The 19,493-nt window shown below is 33.0% G+C and overlaps 1 protein-coding gene across 2 annotated transcripts in view; it reads left to right on the top strand.

Annotated features, from left to right (window-relative positions):
* The first annotated feature begins 329 nt into the window (after positions 1-329).
* The window catches only part of LOC140142001 (uncharacterized), a 192,309-nt gene continuing 173,145 nt past the window's right edge, over positions 330-19,493 (top strand). The window contains exon 1 of one of the 2 annotated variants that reach the window (XM_072163900.1): positions 330-784. In XM_072163900.1, coding sequence (XP_072020001.1) covers positions 718-784 — 67 coding nt within the window. In that variant the 5' untranslated portion in view covers positions 330-717. The remainder of the gene's footprint in view (positions 785-19,493) is intronic. The other variant, XM_072163899.1, reaches the window with a different exon arrangement.

A 19,493-nucleotide genomic window follows, 5' to 3' on the forward strand; every position in this document is an offset into this window, starting at 1 on the left:
TTCATTTTTAAGTAACAAACGGTACGTAAATGCCAGGAATCCAACACTATAACAATTGCTTTTCCAAATCACTCAAAAATCATAATGGTGCTACAGGTAATTCAATTCTTCTTACAGCATATGCAGTGCTTGATATAGAAGGCAAAGCATCAAACCCTATGGTACTGGATTTTTATATGGCCTTAAAGCTTACAACGCTTCTGTATTTCAATATGAATACCGATTTGTTTTTGACAACCTCTATGACGTCACACCATCCTGTTCATTTCGATGTTCTGTGAGAATATTTGCATCACTGACTTACCACTATATCTAGATGGACTCCAATACCACATTCAAAGCCAAAATTCTGTAAGTGGTATTTCTATGTTACTATATAAAAGCGCCCGCACTGGGTATATGCGACAGTCGTTGTTGCCATACCTACTGCTTGGATATTTCAACGCATGCACTACGATAGGAAGAAGCGACGTACAATCAATGCTCACATAGCGACACGAGATTTCAATAATTTCTTTTGGCTGCTTTATCACCACCATCCAATGATTTTCTTCTCTGATTGAAAATTCGGACACCTAAAACAAGGAGAAAACGAAGAACGCTTAACACGGATTGGAAACTCTGTAAATAGTTCTCCAGGGAGATATTTTTGTACCAGCCAGGGGGTTTTTGCTGCTAAGTGCCGCTACCAAAGACTGTTTTTCTCCTTTTTTCGTAATGTCTAATATGACGAAGTTTATTTCACTGCTTTTAACAGCAACTTTAGTTCTCTCACACATACTTGGTAAGTTGATCTTTTTAACATTTAATAATTCATGCATGATCTAGATATGTATGACTAAAGCGATTCATCTCACGACTAAATCGACTTATCATCCGTCGACTTGTCAATTTTAATACTTACACCGAAATGAAGCATATTGGTCATGCTAATTTGAAGCCTAAGTTGATTATTGATCCTCGAACATGCGATTTAATACGATAAAGGAATGTATCGCAAACTTCAAATACCAGTATGAGCAAAAAAAATTTATATCGTCAGAGTTATTCTTCTTAAATTTCTTTAGCGAAATACCTATACCAAGTATATTAATAGCAAAGTTATATCAAGAAATTATTGTTTAGTTATTCAGCTAGCGCAGTTCAAACTCGTTGATCTGAGTTTAAAAATCACAGTTATTTTTATAGTTCAGAACGAAATAATTATATGTTTGTCTATATTACAGATTTACATTCAGATTTACATTACAAAGTTTCAATACATATATCAATTGTATGTTATAGTGACGGATATTTGTTATAAACTAGGAGCTTTGCTATATAGCATGGTGAGCGTTCATTTGATTTAATTTAGTATGCTTTCTGACTCTTTCTGAAGGAATAGATTACATTTTATCAAAATTTGGCATAGATATTTTGATACGTCTTAAAGCCCTGCACACCAATATGTACGTATGGCCTTTGTTGTTTTTTATTTGTTCTCAAATATTTTATTGCAAATAATTAATCCACCACTTGCAACATTTCCGACAAACGTTATATACAGTTATTAATTATAATTAATTAATGGTGTAAACATATCATTTGCATAATACAGCTGTTAGTCCCTCATACCTCAATTTATTAGCGATGGCGTAATATTGCGGGTATACGATTTATCTAACCAGGGGGCGCCCACTCTGTCAAAAATGTCCCGTTAACTCAAATCCAAATTGTTGACGTGGAATGAATACAAAAATGTTTGCAAATTATGAACACAATACCAACGTATAGTACCCCAATACATAAATCATAAACTTTTACTCACTATTTAATTTGCAGACGTTGAACAAGTGTGCATAACATTGAACTTGTAAATTGTGTGTTTGGTAAGAAAACAAAATACTAAATTCTAAACACTCCTGCAATAATTATGTTCCTATCGAGATTAGTCCTGCAAAGACTGGTCCCCTCTTTTTACATGTTTTGTGTAGCCCTCTGCTTATACTCCACAAAAAGCAGAGAGATCTATTATGTACAGTAAGTCATCATTGTTTGAATAATATGATTAATTGAGTACGCTTGGTAACACTTCTCAACAATCAAAAACGTTATTTTTAAGGGGCTCTAAACGTAATTTAAGATGAATTCAAATTTGGGTCATTCATTAAGCGTCTTACCTTTTATGACAGTTATGGCATTTAAAAATCCTCAAGGTAATATTTTTCTTATATCTAAGCTTATTAAGGGTAGACGAGTTACTGTTGGTCGAAGCAGCCAAAAAATATACTTTCATTGTCTAAATCAATATATCATTGACAAATAACACTTTGATGTTTTGCACAAGTCCATTCTACAAACTATATACTTTTAAAACTTGCTTGATTTATTGTTGTTAATGAGTTATGTATGTTTTACAAAAGTGTTGTTGTTTCAGCCCTCTTTACAACATAACTCAAGAACCACAGGACCTACAAAAGTATATCTGTGATATTTGAATCCTTCTATACACTCGCTATGAAATGATCAATGTAATTTTTGCCAAAGCTCACTACCATTCGCAAGATACTGTGTACTACCAAATCGCAACAGTTTAAAATAGTTGCTAACCTTAAAACAATCAATCACCTTAAAATTGTTAAATACATAGTTTATGATCATAATGCCTTGAAACATTAGCTAAAAATAAACTAAAAGACTACGCAGTATGTCATCAAACTGTCATCTTTATAAAATAAATGAGGACGGCGTAAATTCATGTTTCAATATTTTATTATCGTGATAATTAACTATGTCTAGAACGTGCAGGGATTGCACTTTTGTCGTAGCATTCGACGACAGACACTAAATCACTTTGCATTAAACTTTAACCAGGTTCTATCAAAATGATTGTCACCCATGCGTTTTTGGTGCTTATGAAAAACAAGCCTCTCATTGGATCGACTTCAAATATCCATACTTTAAACTTTATACTTTACAGTTAAAGTTGGGAAGAGCCAAGTACTTCAAAAACACCAAATAAGGATGGGTAATAATCATTGTGATCCTGTCTACACAACGACAGGTGGTTACACTCTGAGCGATGCGCCATTGATTTTTGACCCGTAAGATGGTAGAGTTATTGCACTCGCGTCACTTAGCGACTAAGTGTAAATACAACTTTACCGATTCATACCAGAGGAGACATCAAAGTCTCACTGTAATACCTTCCGCGAAACTGTCGCGTATCTAAGATATCCCATTGAGCTTTGCGCCACGCAGCAACAAAAGTTTGCATTGATTTTCAAAAACGATATTAAGGATACATTTGGTGCATTGCGTTATTTTTAAGGTTTTCAAAGAGAGGCCGTAAAATAAGACTTTAAACCGTAAAGAGAAGAAATAAAACTAAAGGAGGTGAACATGTGGCTAAAATCATGGTCTTTAAACATGAGTTCATGTTTTTCAATGGTGTCTATAATAACTAACTCACTCTGGCTGAATATTTATGTATCCAAAGGAAAAATATCTAATATGCATAGCGGCAACTTACAAAGAACTCATAGATTAAACAAAACATATCAAAGTACACGTATCCCCAACCAAATTGTTTGAAACCGTTTAATATTTGTAGTTGCGAAATGAGTTATAATACTCACAATTTGTTTTTCTACCATTTTATTCAAATACATGTACATAAATTATACAAAAAGCTGCAAATAGAGGAATCGTTTTTCAACCCTTCCAGAGTTGGTTCATTTGCTAAAACACTTTACATCATTATGCACAAAACGTTCTCGATATTAATGTTAAGGTTGATTTAATTCTTGTTTTTTCCATCACCTTTCTGTCTCTGATCCTTCAGGTACCCATGCAAACATCATTCAGTGCAAACCAACGAATTGTTGAACTTAATTTTGACGTAAAATGATATTTTCTTTGAAGTTTTTAATCAGCAGTTGTTTCAAAATGATAAAATCACTAGGGAGGAGAAATTAGTTCTCTATGCATACATTTGACCAAAAGGGTGAATATTTACCTGTATTGGGTCAGTTGAAGCATCTTGCATTTTGATTTAAAATGATGGCTTTCTTGGATAAAGGTGTAACACTCATGGTGTGGCCACAAGAGAGTGGCTGCATGCAGGTAATTGGCTGGATGCTGACTTCCAACCTCCAATCTCTGTTGGCAACAGGTTTGTAAATTTTCCAAATCAACTAAATGTATGTAAAGTTATGCAAAGAAATGTTTTGTAATTTTAGATTTTAGGAGGGAGTATTTCTTTTAAACCCTGTATATATCCTATATAATGCGGAACTTGTCTGTTTTACAGCCCTAATGTTGAAGGTTAATGATTCATCATTTGTCTTACCTACCTGTCGGTAATGGCTGTAATGCTGTAACTGATTATTAATTTCTTCTTTACCGATGTTTGGAACATTGTCCTCAAGAATGACAGTTTTAAAGTCATGAATTTTCATTTCTGAGAAGTGCCCATATTAAGAGTCCTCGAGTTTCAAGCTTGAAAATCTAGTAGTGTATATTGGCCGGGTTTGTAACAGTTTGCAAGGGATTATTCAAAACAAAGTACTGTACTACAATATCATTATCTGGTTTCATGTTTCAATATTCAGCAATGTTATGTTATCATTTAATGAAATTCACCAACATTTGCTCAACAAACATATTTCTTAACAGGTTAAAAAACGTTTATCACAATTCTATGATGGATATAATTTTCTACATAAATATACTAGTATTTAACAGAAGGCCGAAGGAAAACCGCAAGTGTAATTAAACAAGAAACAATTTGTCAAATTAAGGGTATACGATGAGCATCAGAAAAAAAGGAGTTCACAGCATCTTGCGAATGATAGTGAGCTTTACCAAAAATTGCATTGCTCAATTCATAGCGAGCGTGTAGAAGAATTCAAATATCACAGATATACTTTTGTAGGTCCTGTGGTTCTTGAGTTATGTTGTAAAGAGGGCTGAAACAACAACACTTTTGTAAAACGTATAACCCATTAACAACAATAAATTAAGCAAGTTTTCAAAGTATATGATTTGTAGAATGAACTTTTGCAAAACACCAAAGTGTTATTTTTCAATAATATATTGATTCAGATAATGGAAAATCGATTTTTTTTGGCTGCTTCGACCAACAATACCTCGTATACTCTTAAACCTCTATGTACTATTAATTATTTCATTAGGACCATTACACTTTACTTGTGGAATGTCAGATGGACTGTATACATTGTCTGCATTACTTGAGGCAATATATTGACTTATTTTTAAATCAGATAGTAAGTACTTAAAAACAACACGCATATGTGATTGGTTTAAAGCATGGATATCTACGTAAATGTTGAAGAAAAAGGTTCAGGATATGCACGAGTAGCATCACTAAAATAATGTTCATGCTTAGTACATACTCCAGCATCTCCGGGATATTGTTGTAAACTGCCATTAAAGATTTGATAGCCTCCAGCACCTATAGGGCACAGAGTAGATACAACAAGTAATAGACTTGCTAGCTATAATAAGGAAACTACTTGTTTTCGTTCTTAATGTAAGTTGATACAAAAGGATAGGGGTTGTTTAGGTAATACGGTATTGTGCAATCTTCAATGTGCACCTTCATTTTGCCCACTCTACATAGTAATTCTATTATGGTATATAGAAAGTAAATATAATCTTTGAAGACACAATCCTTTCTCAAAATATCCTGTCTTTTATCGCTGTTGAATGTATAATATACATTGTATATATCATTGCACAACTGCACTTCCTGGTTTAAAACATATTTGACCAAGTTTGAAATGATTTTATTTTACAACATTATGAACATATACCTTGAGGCTACTACGTCAGATCTCAGGCACGTGTTTATATTGAATGTAAAATGGATGTAGAATGGACAAGAGCTAAAAAACAAGGCCAGGTTAGTATAACGGCTACTATTAACTTCACCCGCCATAGTTTTTGGTGCTAGTATCCTCTGACGATTATATAAACGGTCTGAGCATTATAGTTCAGAATATTCTTTACCCATCTTGTTTGTCAAATGCTTTTGCTAATATATTCTTCAAGGTGAATCGTACGAACCAGTTATTAAATCTCAACATTTGTTTTTCAACACGGGTAAAATTGTGTAAAAGATAATTTACCTCAATTACTGAATAAGTCAAGTTACTTAAATTAAGGGACACTAAAAGGTACATGAAGATATTCTAGAAGTACAAAAAGAATGTCGATTGTCCACAATAATGTTAATAAAGTTAAGCGAAATTATGTTCATTTTCTTTCAACAAAATTACTATTATTATTATTATTAGTAGTAGTAGTAGTAGTAGTAGTAGTAGTAGTAGTAGTAGTAGTAGTAGTAGTAGTAGTAGTAGTAGTAGTAGTAGTAGTAGCGTAGTAGTAGTAGTAGTAGTAGTAGTTGTAGTTGTAGTAGTAGTAATAGTATTATTAGTGTTATTATTATTATTATTATTATTATTATTATTATTATTATTATTATTATTATTATTATTATTACTTACTTACTTACTTACTTACTTACTTACTTACTTACTTACTTACTTACTTACATTACCACATATTTAACACTCCGACATTCATACCGAAAATTGTTCGATCTTAGTCACTCATATGCTATAAATATACGGATTTTACTCTCACAAAATTATACCGTTTGTTTTCCTGGAAGAAGACAAAGCGATTTCCGTAAGAAACTTGGCATTTATCATCTTATAAATAGACTTGATAATATCAACACGTTACGAGTCCTTACATATTGGGTATTTAATGGACATTCAGACATGTACTCATCTGCAATTGAATTAGTCACATGATATCAATGAGCTAATAATAACATACTGAAATGTTACGGACACTTAAAATAAGCCCTCATTCTGTGTCTTTTGCTCCGGTGCTTGTACTTTCTTAATCTTTAGGATTTAGTGGGTTGTAGTTTGATTAGTTTCCAATGGCCGCAATTAGAAAATAAAACTGGGTTGATTTATAACCAAGACTTTTTCTTCAACACAGGTTTAGAACTGTTAGGAAATCTCACTCCCAGATGATGCGTCGAAGTAGTGCACATTAACGCAACGATTTGCGCAATCACTACCGTATGTGTCTCATTTAAGGCAACATATCTGTATCTGCAAAAAAAGGAAACCTGTTCAGTACCAATCTTCAACAATCTTGTAACCGGTTGGTTGCTTGAATGTTTAAATAAGAGCTTAAAAGTAACACTCATGTTTAATTTCTGATGAATTGTCATGATTTCACTGTTAGTGAGCCATGTTTACAATTTCAGGCACCATTGTCTGTGATCATCAAATATGAGTAAATCGCTTGTTAAAGGCAAAAAGAGCGTCCAAAGTATGTTTTAAACAAGCAAAGACACACTGTTTAGTAGCATTGTCCTGAGAGATTGACGTCACGTAAAACTTATGTCCTAATTAGCTGTCTAGAGAAGCTGTATATTAATGCATCTATCCTCAAGAAAATCTATGCAAACATTGTCTAAAACTGCCAGAAAGAAATTAGGGCTCTGTTGAGAGATTCAATTATTCAACAATAGCCTTTCTTACCAAGACCACTGCATACATGACAAGCTTTTTCTTTCCATTTCAAACAATAAAACATTTTTTGTTATGTTTTTAGATTAAAAAGAATACTTATTGTTTAATTTTGGCCACTTAAAATCACTGGCCTTGGTATTTTAACGTATTGAGGTACCCAATTTAAGAACAATACATTTCCTAACATGTGTTACCTTACGTTTGTGTTTGGTAAGGGTACTACTTACTTACTTACTTACTTGCTTACTTGCTTACTTACTTACTTACTTACTTACTTACTTACTTGCCCTTGTATGCATTTGTTCCTTTATCATTCATGTATTGGATTCATAAAATGGGTTAAACTTTTTTTTATACCAACAAAAGGCTTTGTCACGCATGGTACAACATGATTTTTACAATGTCCAGTGTTTCCCTATTCTAGCGTTAATACAGCATCTATATATGTTGTGTCAGAACCGATCAACATGTTTACAAATAAACCAATTCAACCAATTCACTTTGAAAGGGCGTATTTTAATCAATGTTGTTTTTTATTATCAAAGCGCTATATTTTAATAAATGTTGGTACCAGTCAATGCTTAACATATCCCAACAGTTGTAGTTCTCACTTGCAACCCTTATACTAATTGACACCCATCGCATTTTTGAGCTGAGGTATTCAATTCACCTCCTTTGCCCTGGAGTTCGTGTAGGGGCGGCTCCTTTGCTCCCATTGCCTGACCTAGCCATTGTTTACTGGACATACGTATAGCAGCTGGATGCATTCACAACGGGCTGATTGAAAGCTAGTTTGCCTAATGGGAAATACTTACGTGTAAAGGGGTGGACTGTTGAGTTATCTGCTTTAAGTTATAGAAAATTTGCTACCCCGGAGCACTTTCCTGTGTTTGTGTATTATGCTTTTACACCATAGCCAATAGGTTACACATCACATGTCAGTTGGTTACATAACTGTCCCGGATATTTATGTAATCAGGTTGAAGAATTACTTAAAAATTACGAAGGCAATGCTTGTAAGGTTAGTGCCTAAAGTTTAGTTGTTGGTTTTGGTTTTGTTACTAGCTGTTTTGGGGTGTTTTTGCAAGCTGTTTATTTATCGACGCTTTAGCATAATATGACATATTGAATTGATAAAGGTTAATGTGCGTAATAGTACAGGCATGGTGTCCTATTTCTATTGAGAAAACGTGTGTAAGTTTGTTTATGATGCCTATTGTCTTACAAATAAGATAGCTGAAAGATGATAGATGTGCAAATATATAAAGTACAGTCTTTCAAAGGAAAGACTTCAACCACTTTGAAAGGGCGTATTTTACACGTGATTAAAACTATGGCCACTTAAAATATCTGGCCTTGGTATTTTAACGTATTGAGGTACCCAATTTAAGAACAATACATTTCCTAACATGTCTTACGTTATTAAACTATATATAATAGATATTTAGCTTTTACTTCTTTGTTCTTTGTGTAAATTCTGTTTCTGTTTCGACTTGTTGTTATTTAACTGAACCAAGTATATGTGATAGCGTTAAAAATTATATGATATAAACATCTCAAAAACAGTAATTTAACCCCCTTAAATAATGGCCATTATTCAAAAAGGGGCAATTGTATTGCAAATCTGTAAAATGCGTTAGAAGCAATAGTTATTTCTGCGCATTTTGACACCTCATTTGACATGTTTGATACAATAGCCCAGAAAACAATAAAACACCGGTCAATTTAATGTAGTGAGGTCCAGATTTGAAAGTTGCATTAACATACACATTTTTACAAAATCAATAGAATTTACTGCAACTTTAAAATCTTGGCTACATTGATTTAAATGTACGCTGTGACGTCAATATTTAGTCAATTGCTACAAATGAGGTGTCAAAATGTGCAGAAATAAATTCTGCTTCCAACGCATTTTACAGACTTGTAACACAATCACCTGTTTTTGAATAATAGTCATTGTTTAAGGGGGGGTTAGTTACTTTTTTTGAGATGTTTATTATTACTTTTCCTTTACCTTTGCGGTGAATGTAGTATGTATTCAACCTATTTTTTATTTTTTGTTTCTACTAGGCATTAATTATTCGAATAAAAAGCACTATATCTATCGTAAAAAATCAATAAAGTGTAAAGGGTTTTGAACAAATCATCGATACACATAGTTATATACGAACAACTACACCTGCAAATGTGTGTCTCAACTCCATTTGCGCAGTTGGTATAGTGCCGGACTTTGGAACAATTTAATGTTTAAAAGCGCTCGATAAGCACATATGCTAACTATCGAGATTTTACGGTATCACACCAAGTAAAGGTTTATTTAAATTATAATCAAACGTTCGCCTGGAAGAGGGCTGATAACTCTGAAATGACGCATATCTGTTCAGTTGGAATAAAAAGAAATATAACTAATTTAACTATAGCGTTAGCTCCCAACAAGTACATGTACATGAACTCAAAAACACAAAAACAAATCCACATATTTTGAGAAAACGAAATTTTCAGAAGTAAAAGAACATTATTTGTCCGTCCTAGATTCTTTTTAAGAACGTTCATAGTGGGTTATCATGTCATCTATCGTAGCTGAAAAATATATCACCATACAGAAATTGTTTTAAGGAAAGCTTATTCAAATACTTTCCACCAGACCGAGCTAAATAAACAGTCAAAATACAATAATAAGTTCCGCTTCTCACAGAAAAGCACCCTGTGCTATTCTTTCCACAACATTTCAAGATTAAAGTGAAATAGGTTTATATGTATCTAAACAATCTATTTTTATGCATGCAATCCTAAGGGATTTTAGATTATCGCATATTCCCATAATGTAAAAACAGTGTTACTTATTTTATGCAGATTGCTGTTCTACTTTAGTTGCACGTTTTATGATGTCTGCTTACCATACCTATTGTTTTAGGTTTTTCATCACCGATAAAGTGCCTCACAAGAAACCGGTACTTCTCTTCCTGATCTGTGTCGTGTGCTCCATATCTATTTGTTTCTTATCTTCCATCCTCCCTAAGATCCTTGGCTTACTTGCAACATTGGCCTTTTAGTTTAGTAATAATATACAAGGCTACCTACTCGTATATACGCAGAATAGAATGTTTTCAAATGAATCCATCAACAGTGTTGACCTTTTAAAAAAAAAGTTAAACATTTCCATGATATTGACATCAGTTCTGAACATGGCGAACTTCAAATGGTTAGATAATGAATAATTTAAACACAACATCAGATATCGAAGATTTCTTTCAAAAGTAAGCTATTGTGGTGCTGATGCAAACAATCGGATATAAATGTTGATTGTTTTCTTTTATTTGCCATAGTGTGGACCTACCTACTCAAAAAAAACCTATTTGTTTTTTGATCAGTTTCGCATATTTCTATGCATTTCATCCGAGTTATGTTTCTTTGCTATTTCCCCTGCTCTCGTGGCTAACAATCTTACTACCAGTTTATCTTACTTATCTTATCTGTTATAGAGCAATTTCAAATGGGGATCCATTAAAGTTTGATAAGAATAAAAAAGTACACTAGCCAATAAGAATGCATATTTTTGTTCCAGACTGACAATAAAAAAGTTTACGTAAGCCATTTAGGGATATTGACTTGTGACTCTAGAAATACTAACTGTGGGGCACAACGGGACAGAATTTTCAATCCAAACGCAGCGATATTTTAAGATGACGTTTAAGGCATCACAATTACGGATATACTTATTCCCATGTTTTGCCCTACGACAAAAGAAGTAATGGACACTTTATGTTATTGAGATATGGGACAAAAACATAATTTGGAACAATTTATTCAATATTTAAATAATTACCAAGATAATTTGATGTATATGTACTGGTATTAGTTGTAATTGGTAAGATAGTAACAATTGACATTGAACAATGGTAAATAATTTGCATAGAATCATCGAACTTATGCAAATTGTCTGTCCTTTCCTTTCTTTTGTGGTGGTATTTCGAAGAGTGTCCTATACTTTGTGTGTACAAAATTCAAGATCCAATTATTCCTTATGAGATTTTTCAAATTTTCAGAGAAATAACATAATTAAACTCATAAATCATTTTGTAATTGTAATAGCAATCTCTTAGAATTATTAATTTCAAAATTATTCATAATAATACATATGACGAAACAGATATATTGTAAAGAAAACAGTTGAGGCCCGGTAGGAGGGTTGAGACGGTACAACGGCCAGGCTCAAACATATTAAGCATATTATATTACAAAATATTACTGCAGGTTAGAAAAGAAAACATGAAGAAAAAAAAAGATTTTCAGAAAAATATATTGCATTAAAAAGTTGACAAGGGCTCGCCCCAAAACAATTGTACTGAAAAAGACGTCATTTTTCAATCGATCATTCATGGTCACATTTTGATTAAGAAATTGAGTATGAGGAAGTGCAAATTATATTAACAGATTGATATAATAACGTACATAGTTGTGGTAACATAAATAAAATTGATATAGGTGATAATAAATGTCTAGAAGAAGCCACGTAAGCTCATTAGGGCTTTAGGTTCTGCCCTTTCAGAATTAAATATCATTTCCGACAACAAACATACAGGCTATACATTAGAAAACAAACCTGCAATTATTGAAATTGAATATTTATGTATCCAATGGAAACAAATGTTATTTAAGTTCATGAAGCTCTTAAGAAAATTTTGTTTGCACCATTTAACATTAAATGTATTTTGCAAAATGAATGATAACACTGGCAATTCGTTTTTCTACCATCTTTTATTAAATAAGTGAAGGCTCTCTACATATATCAGAGAGGTATTTATATCCTCTATAATGCGGAACTGATCTGTTTTACAGACCTAATGTTGAAGGTTAATGATTTATCATTTATCTTCTGCCTGTCGGTAACTGCTGCGGTTTAATTGATTATTGCTTTCTTCTTAAGCGATGTTTGAAACATTGTCTTCAAGAATGACAGTTTTAAAGTCATGAATTTTCAATTCTGAGAAGTGCCCATATTTAGAGTCTTCATGTTTCAATCTTACAAGTCAATAAGTGTATAATAGCCCAGTTTATAACAATTATTTACGAAGAAGTACTTCAATAGGCTATGATTATCCGGTTTCGTGTTTCATTTCTCAACAATGTAACATTTTCTATTGCATGAAATGCATCAAAAAGCAGATGTCTCAACAGGTTACAAAGTTTTATCACTATCTCAATTCTATGATGGGTACACTTTTGGCATACAATACAGTATTTTATAGAAGGTCGAAGGGAAACCGCAAGCGTAATTGTGACCAGATCTGGTCCAACAGTTGACAATAATGAAATGAGATATAAGCAAAAAGTGAGGATACAAAACAATAAAAAAAAAAACATAAGAAACTGGACATACCGCATGTGCTAAATATTAATTGGGGTGCGTCGGGAATTGGTGTAAAATAATTGTTTGATAGAAAATGTGCTTTCCATGTGTTTACATTATGGTGCTCATAATGCTGTGTATTTGCCTAAAATAGCGGATTTGAGGAGACTGAATTTGAGCTTTGTGGTGGACACAATTTCGGACTTTTTGCAACATTGTTCTGTTAGTATCAAATTTATGGGGGTTCGAGCTGATATTTCCTAAACTTCATCAGCAATTGGCATTCGTCAGAGCTGAAATGGACTTGCAATGTACCAATTTTTTGACAATTGGAGGAGCTTAAAACATGGCTCTTAAAAGTGGTACGTATTCAGAAAGTTTGTATGTCCTCCACTGGGGTCACATGTAATAAACGTACGGTACAAAAACAACTGCGCGGGTTCCTGGTTGTCCAATGAACTCGCGCTGTTTTGTTTTCTTTCTTTCTTTTTTTACAATAATTTTATAACACTTGGCTCCAGGGGGACATTCAAACTGTCTGAGTACGTACCTATTTTTTTTTCAAAAGCTCTTCCCATATTCAAAACTGGTACATTGCAAGTGCATTTCAGTTCTGATCAACACAAATTGATATTTAGGTTCACTACATATCACCTCAAACTTCAATAAGTTTGATAATATCAAAACAATGTTTAGGAATTTTAACAACGGCAAAACTCAAATTCTGTCTCCTTAATCCGCCATTTTAGGCTAATTCAGTATATAATGAGCACCATAATTAGCCAGGCTCACATCACACACTGTAGGTGGCGCTATTCGTCCATAGGGAAGTGGAATGTGCCCGTACTGTCCAAAAATGGCTTTACTGTGGGGCTCAATGGAAAATATTACTAAAAATTAATTTTGACAACCAAAACCTAAGTGATGTTGACTTATGTTGGTACTAGCATAATAATGGATTCATAAGCTATCACATAGTGTAATCTATGTTCCACCAAGTGGACACTCGTTAAAGCGCAAAAGCAATTTGTGTGTAAATCAAAACCATCCAAAACAGCTTTCTTACAGTAAAGAATAGGAGCATTCTGGGGTCACATACAGTAGTGTACATTGTACATGTGCCTGCTGTCACAATCTCACACACAAAATTTTGGGCAATTTGGTGACACTGTTTTTGTCTGTAACTTCAAAAGTATATGCACTAGAAACATGATTGACCCCTTATAGGTAATTTGATTCTCTTTCAAATGAAAGAACTTTCAGCTAAAAATATTGAACTTCCAAATTTTATGAGCATACCTACCATAATGTAAACTTATGGAAAGCACATTTTCCATCACAAATATTTGACACCATCTCCCGACACACCCAATAAATATTTAACCCGCGCGGTTTAGGCAGACCCCTTTCAAATTAGTCTTGGCATTTCGTGAACAAATATTCCATACTTAATGTTAAATCAGTAATTGTATGTTCTGAGCAAGATAGTAATGCTAGTAACTCAATTTTCAAAATTTACGACTTTGGCCTGAGTGATCAGATTGGGTCACAATTAGGCTAGAAACGATTTGTCAACTTAAAACCTCTATGTACTATTATTTCGCTCGAACCATTACACTTCACTTGTGGAATGTCAGATGGACTGTATATATTGTCTGCATTACTTGAGGCAATATATTGACTTATTTTTAAATCAGATAGCAACTACTTAAAAACAACACGCATTTGTGATTGGTTTAAAGCATGGATTTCTACGTAAATGTTGAAGAAAAAAGTTCAGGATATGCATGAGTAACATCACTTAATGTTTATAGTTTATACATACTCAAGCATCTCCGGGTTATTGTTGTAAACTGCCATTAGAGCTTTGATAGCCTCCAGCAAATATAAGGGTACAGAGTAGATACAACAAATAATAGACTTGCTAGCTATAATAAGAAAACTACTTGCTATCGTTCTTAATGTAAGTTGATTCAAAAGGATAGGGGGTTGTTTAGGTAATACGGTATTGTGCACCTTCATTTTACCCACTCTGAATAGTAATACTATTATGGTGTATATAAAGTAAATATAATCTTTGAAGACACACGCCTTTCGGATAATATCCTGTCTTGTATTTGAGTATCTTTGGTACTTTTTTACTAGCATGTTTCAATCTTTGAGCTTAATGTACTCGACATCGTTATCTATGGTGAACGTACAACTACAATATCATTGCACAATTGCACTTCTTGGTTTCAACATATTGGTCCAAGTTTGAAATTTTATTCTGAACATTTACCTTGAGGCTACTACGTCATATCTTAAGCACGTGTTTCTATTTGATGTAAATTGTTTATACAATATGTACAGTGGCTACAGACAAAGCTACAAAACAAGGCCAGGTTAGTTTAGCGGCTACTATTAATTTCACCCGCCATAGTTTTAGGTGCTAACATCTTCTGAATATTAAATTAATGGTCTGAGCTTTGATTCCAGATTTTTTCCCCACCTTCTTTGTAAACCATTTATGTGGGAAACACGTAAAATCCACTAATTCAATCTTAACATTTTCTTCTCCACGTGGTGAGTTGTGGAAAACAGAATTACAAAAGCTCAATCACTGAATTGGTCAAGTCAGTTATTGTTTTACCAAAAAATACCATATCCGTTTTTCTACAGACGCAAACAGTATCTATAACTCAAACAAAATATATATCGATTCATTAAAGGGTTTTAGAAGCACAAACAAACACTAGCCCCATTGTCCACAATAATTGTAATAAAAATTTACATTTTCTTCCTACAGAAGTAGCCCCACGAACAACATCTTAAAAATTAATATTTATAAGATACAGGCAAAGGCAAAGTGCCCAGGACAACAACCATTGAATTTGATTGATAATCTTAAACTAACATATGATATTAATTATTTTCCAAATATAGAATATTAAAAGATGACACTTTTTACCAATTAGCAAAATGTGAAGACATCTTTTGTGTTGTGTATTTTCTTCTAATGGTAGTACTTTTGAATTTAAGGACCATTGAAAACTAAACACACTAGAATCCACTGAACAGTAAATGTTAAGTGACTGCTTTCCACAGAATGAGAGTTTATGGTTGAAGTCTGTAACATTGCACTATGTAAATATTAGCACATAGATGCCACCCGACTAATTAAATTGAAGATGTGAGTTCATGTCTAAATGTCCATTAAATACCCATTATGCACGGGTTCATAACGTGTTGATATGATCAAATCGATTTATAAGATGATATTGCCATGTTTCCCGCGGAAATCGTGTCACTTCTTCATGGAGGAGACGCAGTATTAATTTGTAAATGTAAAATCCGTATATTTAAAACATGTGAATGGATAAGATTGGACAATATTGGGTTGATACGTTAATCATGTACTAACCTACAAACAATTTTAAAACGTCCTATGACAATTATTCATTCATTAGGATAAAATTTGTTTCATTTCTTTTTCAGTGAGCAGGTTTGACTTATTCTTTAAGAGATATCAAGGGAACCAGATTAATTCCAGTTTGACATATCAATTATTAGAAAATCTTTGTAATATTTAAGAGTCATGGTTAAGGTTAGCAATTAGAAATAACAGTAATAAATATTATAATAATAATAATAATAATAATAATAATAATAATAACAATAATAATAATAATAATAATAATAATAATAATAATAATAATAATAATAATAATAATAATAATAATAATAATAATAATAACGATAATAATTATAATAAACCAGGATTTATATTATGGTTCATCATTGTCCCCCCCCCCCAAAAAAAAAATCTCTTCTAAACCGATTAACTATCTTTAACTGTTGTAATCAAAGTAATACTCATATCTATTTTCTGATGACTTTTCATATTAGTTTACCCTTTTTGCTGGATGCTCTTTTAAACAAGCAAATGCACGGTATTTAGTCCTGTGAGATTGACGTCACGTAAAACTTATGTCCTAACTAGCTGTCTAGAGAAGCTGTATATTAATGCATCTATCCTCAAGACAATCTATGCAAACATTGTTTAAAACGGCCAGAAAGAAATTAGGGCTATGTTGAGAGATTCAATTATTCGGCAATGGTCTTGTTTTGCCAATGACCATTCGAGAAGCATTACATTTCGCATTACCTTTCGATTTCAAACACTAAAACAATTCCCATTTCATGTAAATTTATGTACAATAAAGGAATACTATAATTCGAATTGTTGAAGGAATTTGTTTTAAACCGAAAGTGACCCCTTAACGATATTTGACTCAAATAAAAAATACTACATACACTGGGAAATGAAAATTCATGTGTGAACATACCGGCTCTCTGCTATGTTTTTCCAGGCTAATAAAAATGTAATAACAACAAATCATGTGTGAACATACCGGCTCTCTACTATGTTTTTCCAGGCTAATAAAATTGTTGAAGGTATTTAGTGTTAGACCGGATGTTACCCCTTAATGACCTTTGACCCCAAATATGTGAATACCATATAGACACTGACTAATATTCATCCATGTATGCAAGTGGCTTCACGCTCCTATGTTGTTTATAGAAACAAAATCATTTTGAAGTTTTTTGTCTCGGATCGGAAGTGACCCCTTAATGACCTTTGACCCCAAATTTGATAGACATTGACTAATAACAATGCTTATGTGCAAGTATCGTCACTGTAACATGTAATTTGATTATTTTTAAATTTCAGACCTGAAATGACCCCCGTAATGACCTTTGACCCCAAATATGTGAACATCCCATAGACAATGAAAGAAAGAAAGAAAGAAAGAAAGAAAGAAAGAAAGAAAGAAAGAAAGAAAGAAAGAAAGATAAATCGGTGAAAACAAAGGACAGCGCCGCATAGGCGGCTGTGTAAAGAAAGAAATCGGCCAAATACAATACAAGCCTTATTGTTAACGGTTAGCCACTTAAAACCCCTTGGCCTTGGCATTTAAGCGTATTGAGGTACCCAACTTAAAAACAAAACCATCTGTTTCCTTCAGTTATTTGTGTTGTATGCACTGATTCCTATATCAATAATGTATTGTATTTTATAGAATGTGTTAACCATTTCCAGACACTTTTTTGTTTTTATGTGTATACAAAAACGCTTTGCCACGCTTAGTTCTGCACATCATGATATTTCATGCTATAAATATATTTTTGCTCATTTACCTGTTAACTATTTCATAATGCCATGTGATTCCCTATTCTAGCGTCAATACAGCATCTATGTTGTGTCAGAACCAATCAACATGTTTACAAATAAACCAATTCACTTTGAAAGGGCGTATTTTAATCAATGCTGTTTTTTATTATTAACCCACTATATTTTAATCAACGTTTGTATCAGTCAATGCTTAACATACCTCAATATCTGTAGTTCTCACTTGCAACCCTTATACTAATTGACACCCATCGCATTTTTGAGCTGAGGTATTCAATTCACCTCCTTTGCCCTGGAGTTCGTGCAGGGGCGGCTCCTTTGCTGTCATTGCCTGACTTAGCCATTGTTTACTGGACATACGTATAGCAGCTGGATGCATTCACAACGGGCTGATTGAAAGCTAGTTTGCCTAATGGGAAATACTTATGTGTAAAGGGGTGGACTGTTGAGTTATCTGCTTTTCAATTGTAGCACATTTGTGTAAGCTACCCCGAAGCACTTTTCTGTATGTGTATTATTCTTTTACACCTTAGCTTACAGGTTTATACATGTACCACATTAATTATAACCATTGTCCCAGATAATTATATAATCTGGTTAAAGACGAAGCCAATTCTTGTAATGTTAGTACCTAGAAATTTTCGTTGGAAACGTTTGTTCCAATCTATTCCAATTTTAATGACGCTTTCGCATAATATGGGTTAATAGACATTCAGTATTGATAAAAGTAAATGTGCTTTGTACAGTCATGGTGTCCTATTTCTATTTAGAAAAATTGTGTATACGATAGCTATTGTTTAACAAAAAGGGTGGCTGAACGGTTATTGAGGGGCAAACATCTAAATTATAGTCTTTAAAAGGGAGAGATAGTTAAGTACCTAAAACTGTAAGTATGGTAATAAACATTTTTGCTTATACTTCTTTTTTTTCGTTTGGTCTTTAGTTTACTGTTTTGGGGGGGAAGAAGTTTATAACATTTGAAAGTACCAATTTTATCAATTTTCTATTTTAAAACATAAACATATAACTTAGCATTAGTTTTCCTTTTTTACTTGCGTTTACTTTTGCTAATATGCCATCCACTATTGTTCATTATTCATTATCTCTACTTGGCAGTATTTGAATAAAAGCATTATATCTGTATAATCATAAACAATTTTTAATTACATTATAATTAAACGTTCGTCTGGAAGAGTGTTGATAATTCTGAAAGTATTAAATTTTATCTTTTTTCCAGCTGTAAAGGTCTCGAGCCATTCTTGTCACGTGCAATGAAGTTATAAATATATGCATCACGACTTAAAGCATATCTATTTTGTCGCTGGAAGGGTTAAACATATAAATAATTTGAAATAGAACTAGAACTACATATACATCAAAACACATCCACAAAATTATGAGGAAAGAACTA

The sequence above is a fragment of the Amphiura filiformis genome, chromosome 20 (assembly GCF_039555335.1).
Source record: "Amphiura filiformis chromosome 20, Afil_fr2py, whole genome shotgun sequence".
Taxonomy (NCBI): Eukaryota; Metazoa; Echinodermata; class Ophiuroidea; order Amphilepidida; family Amphiuridae; genus Amphiura; species Amphiura filiformis.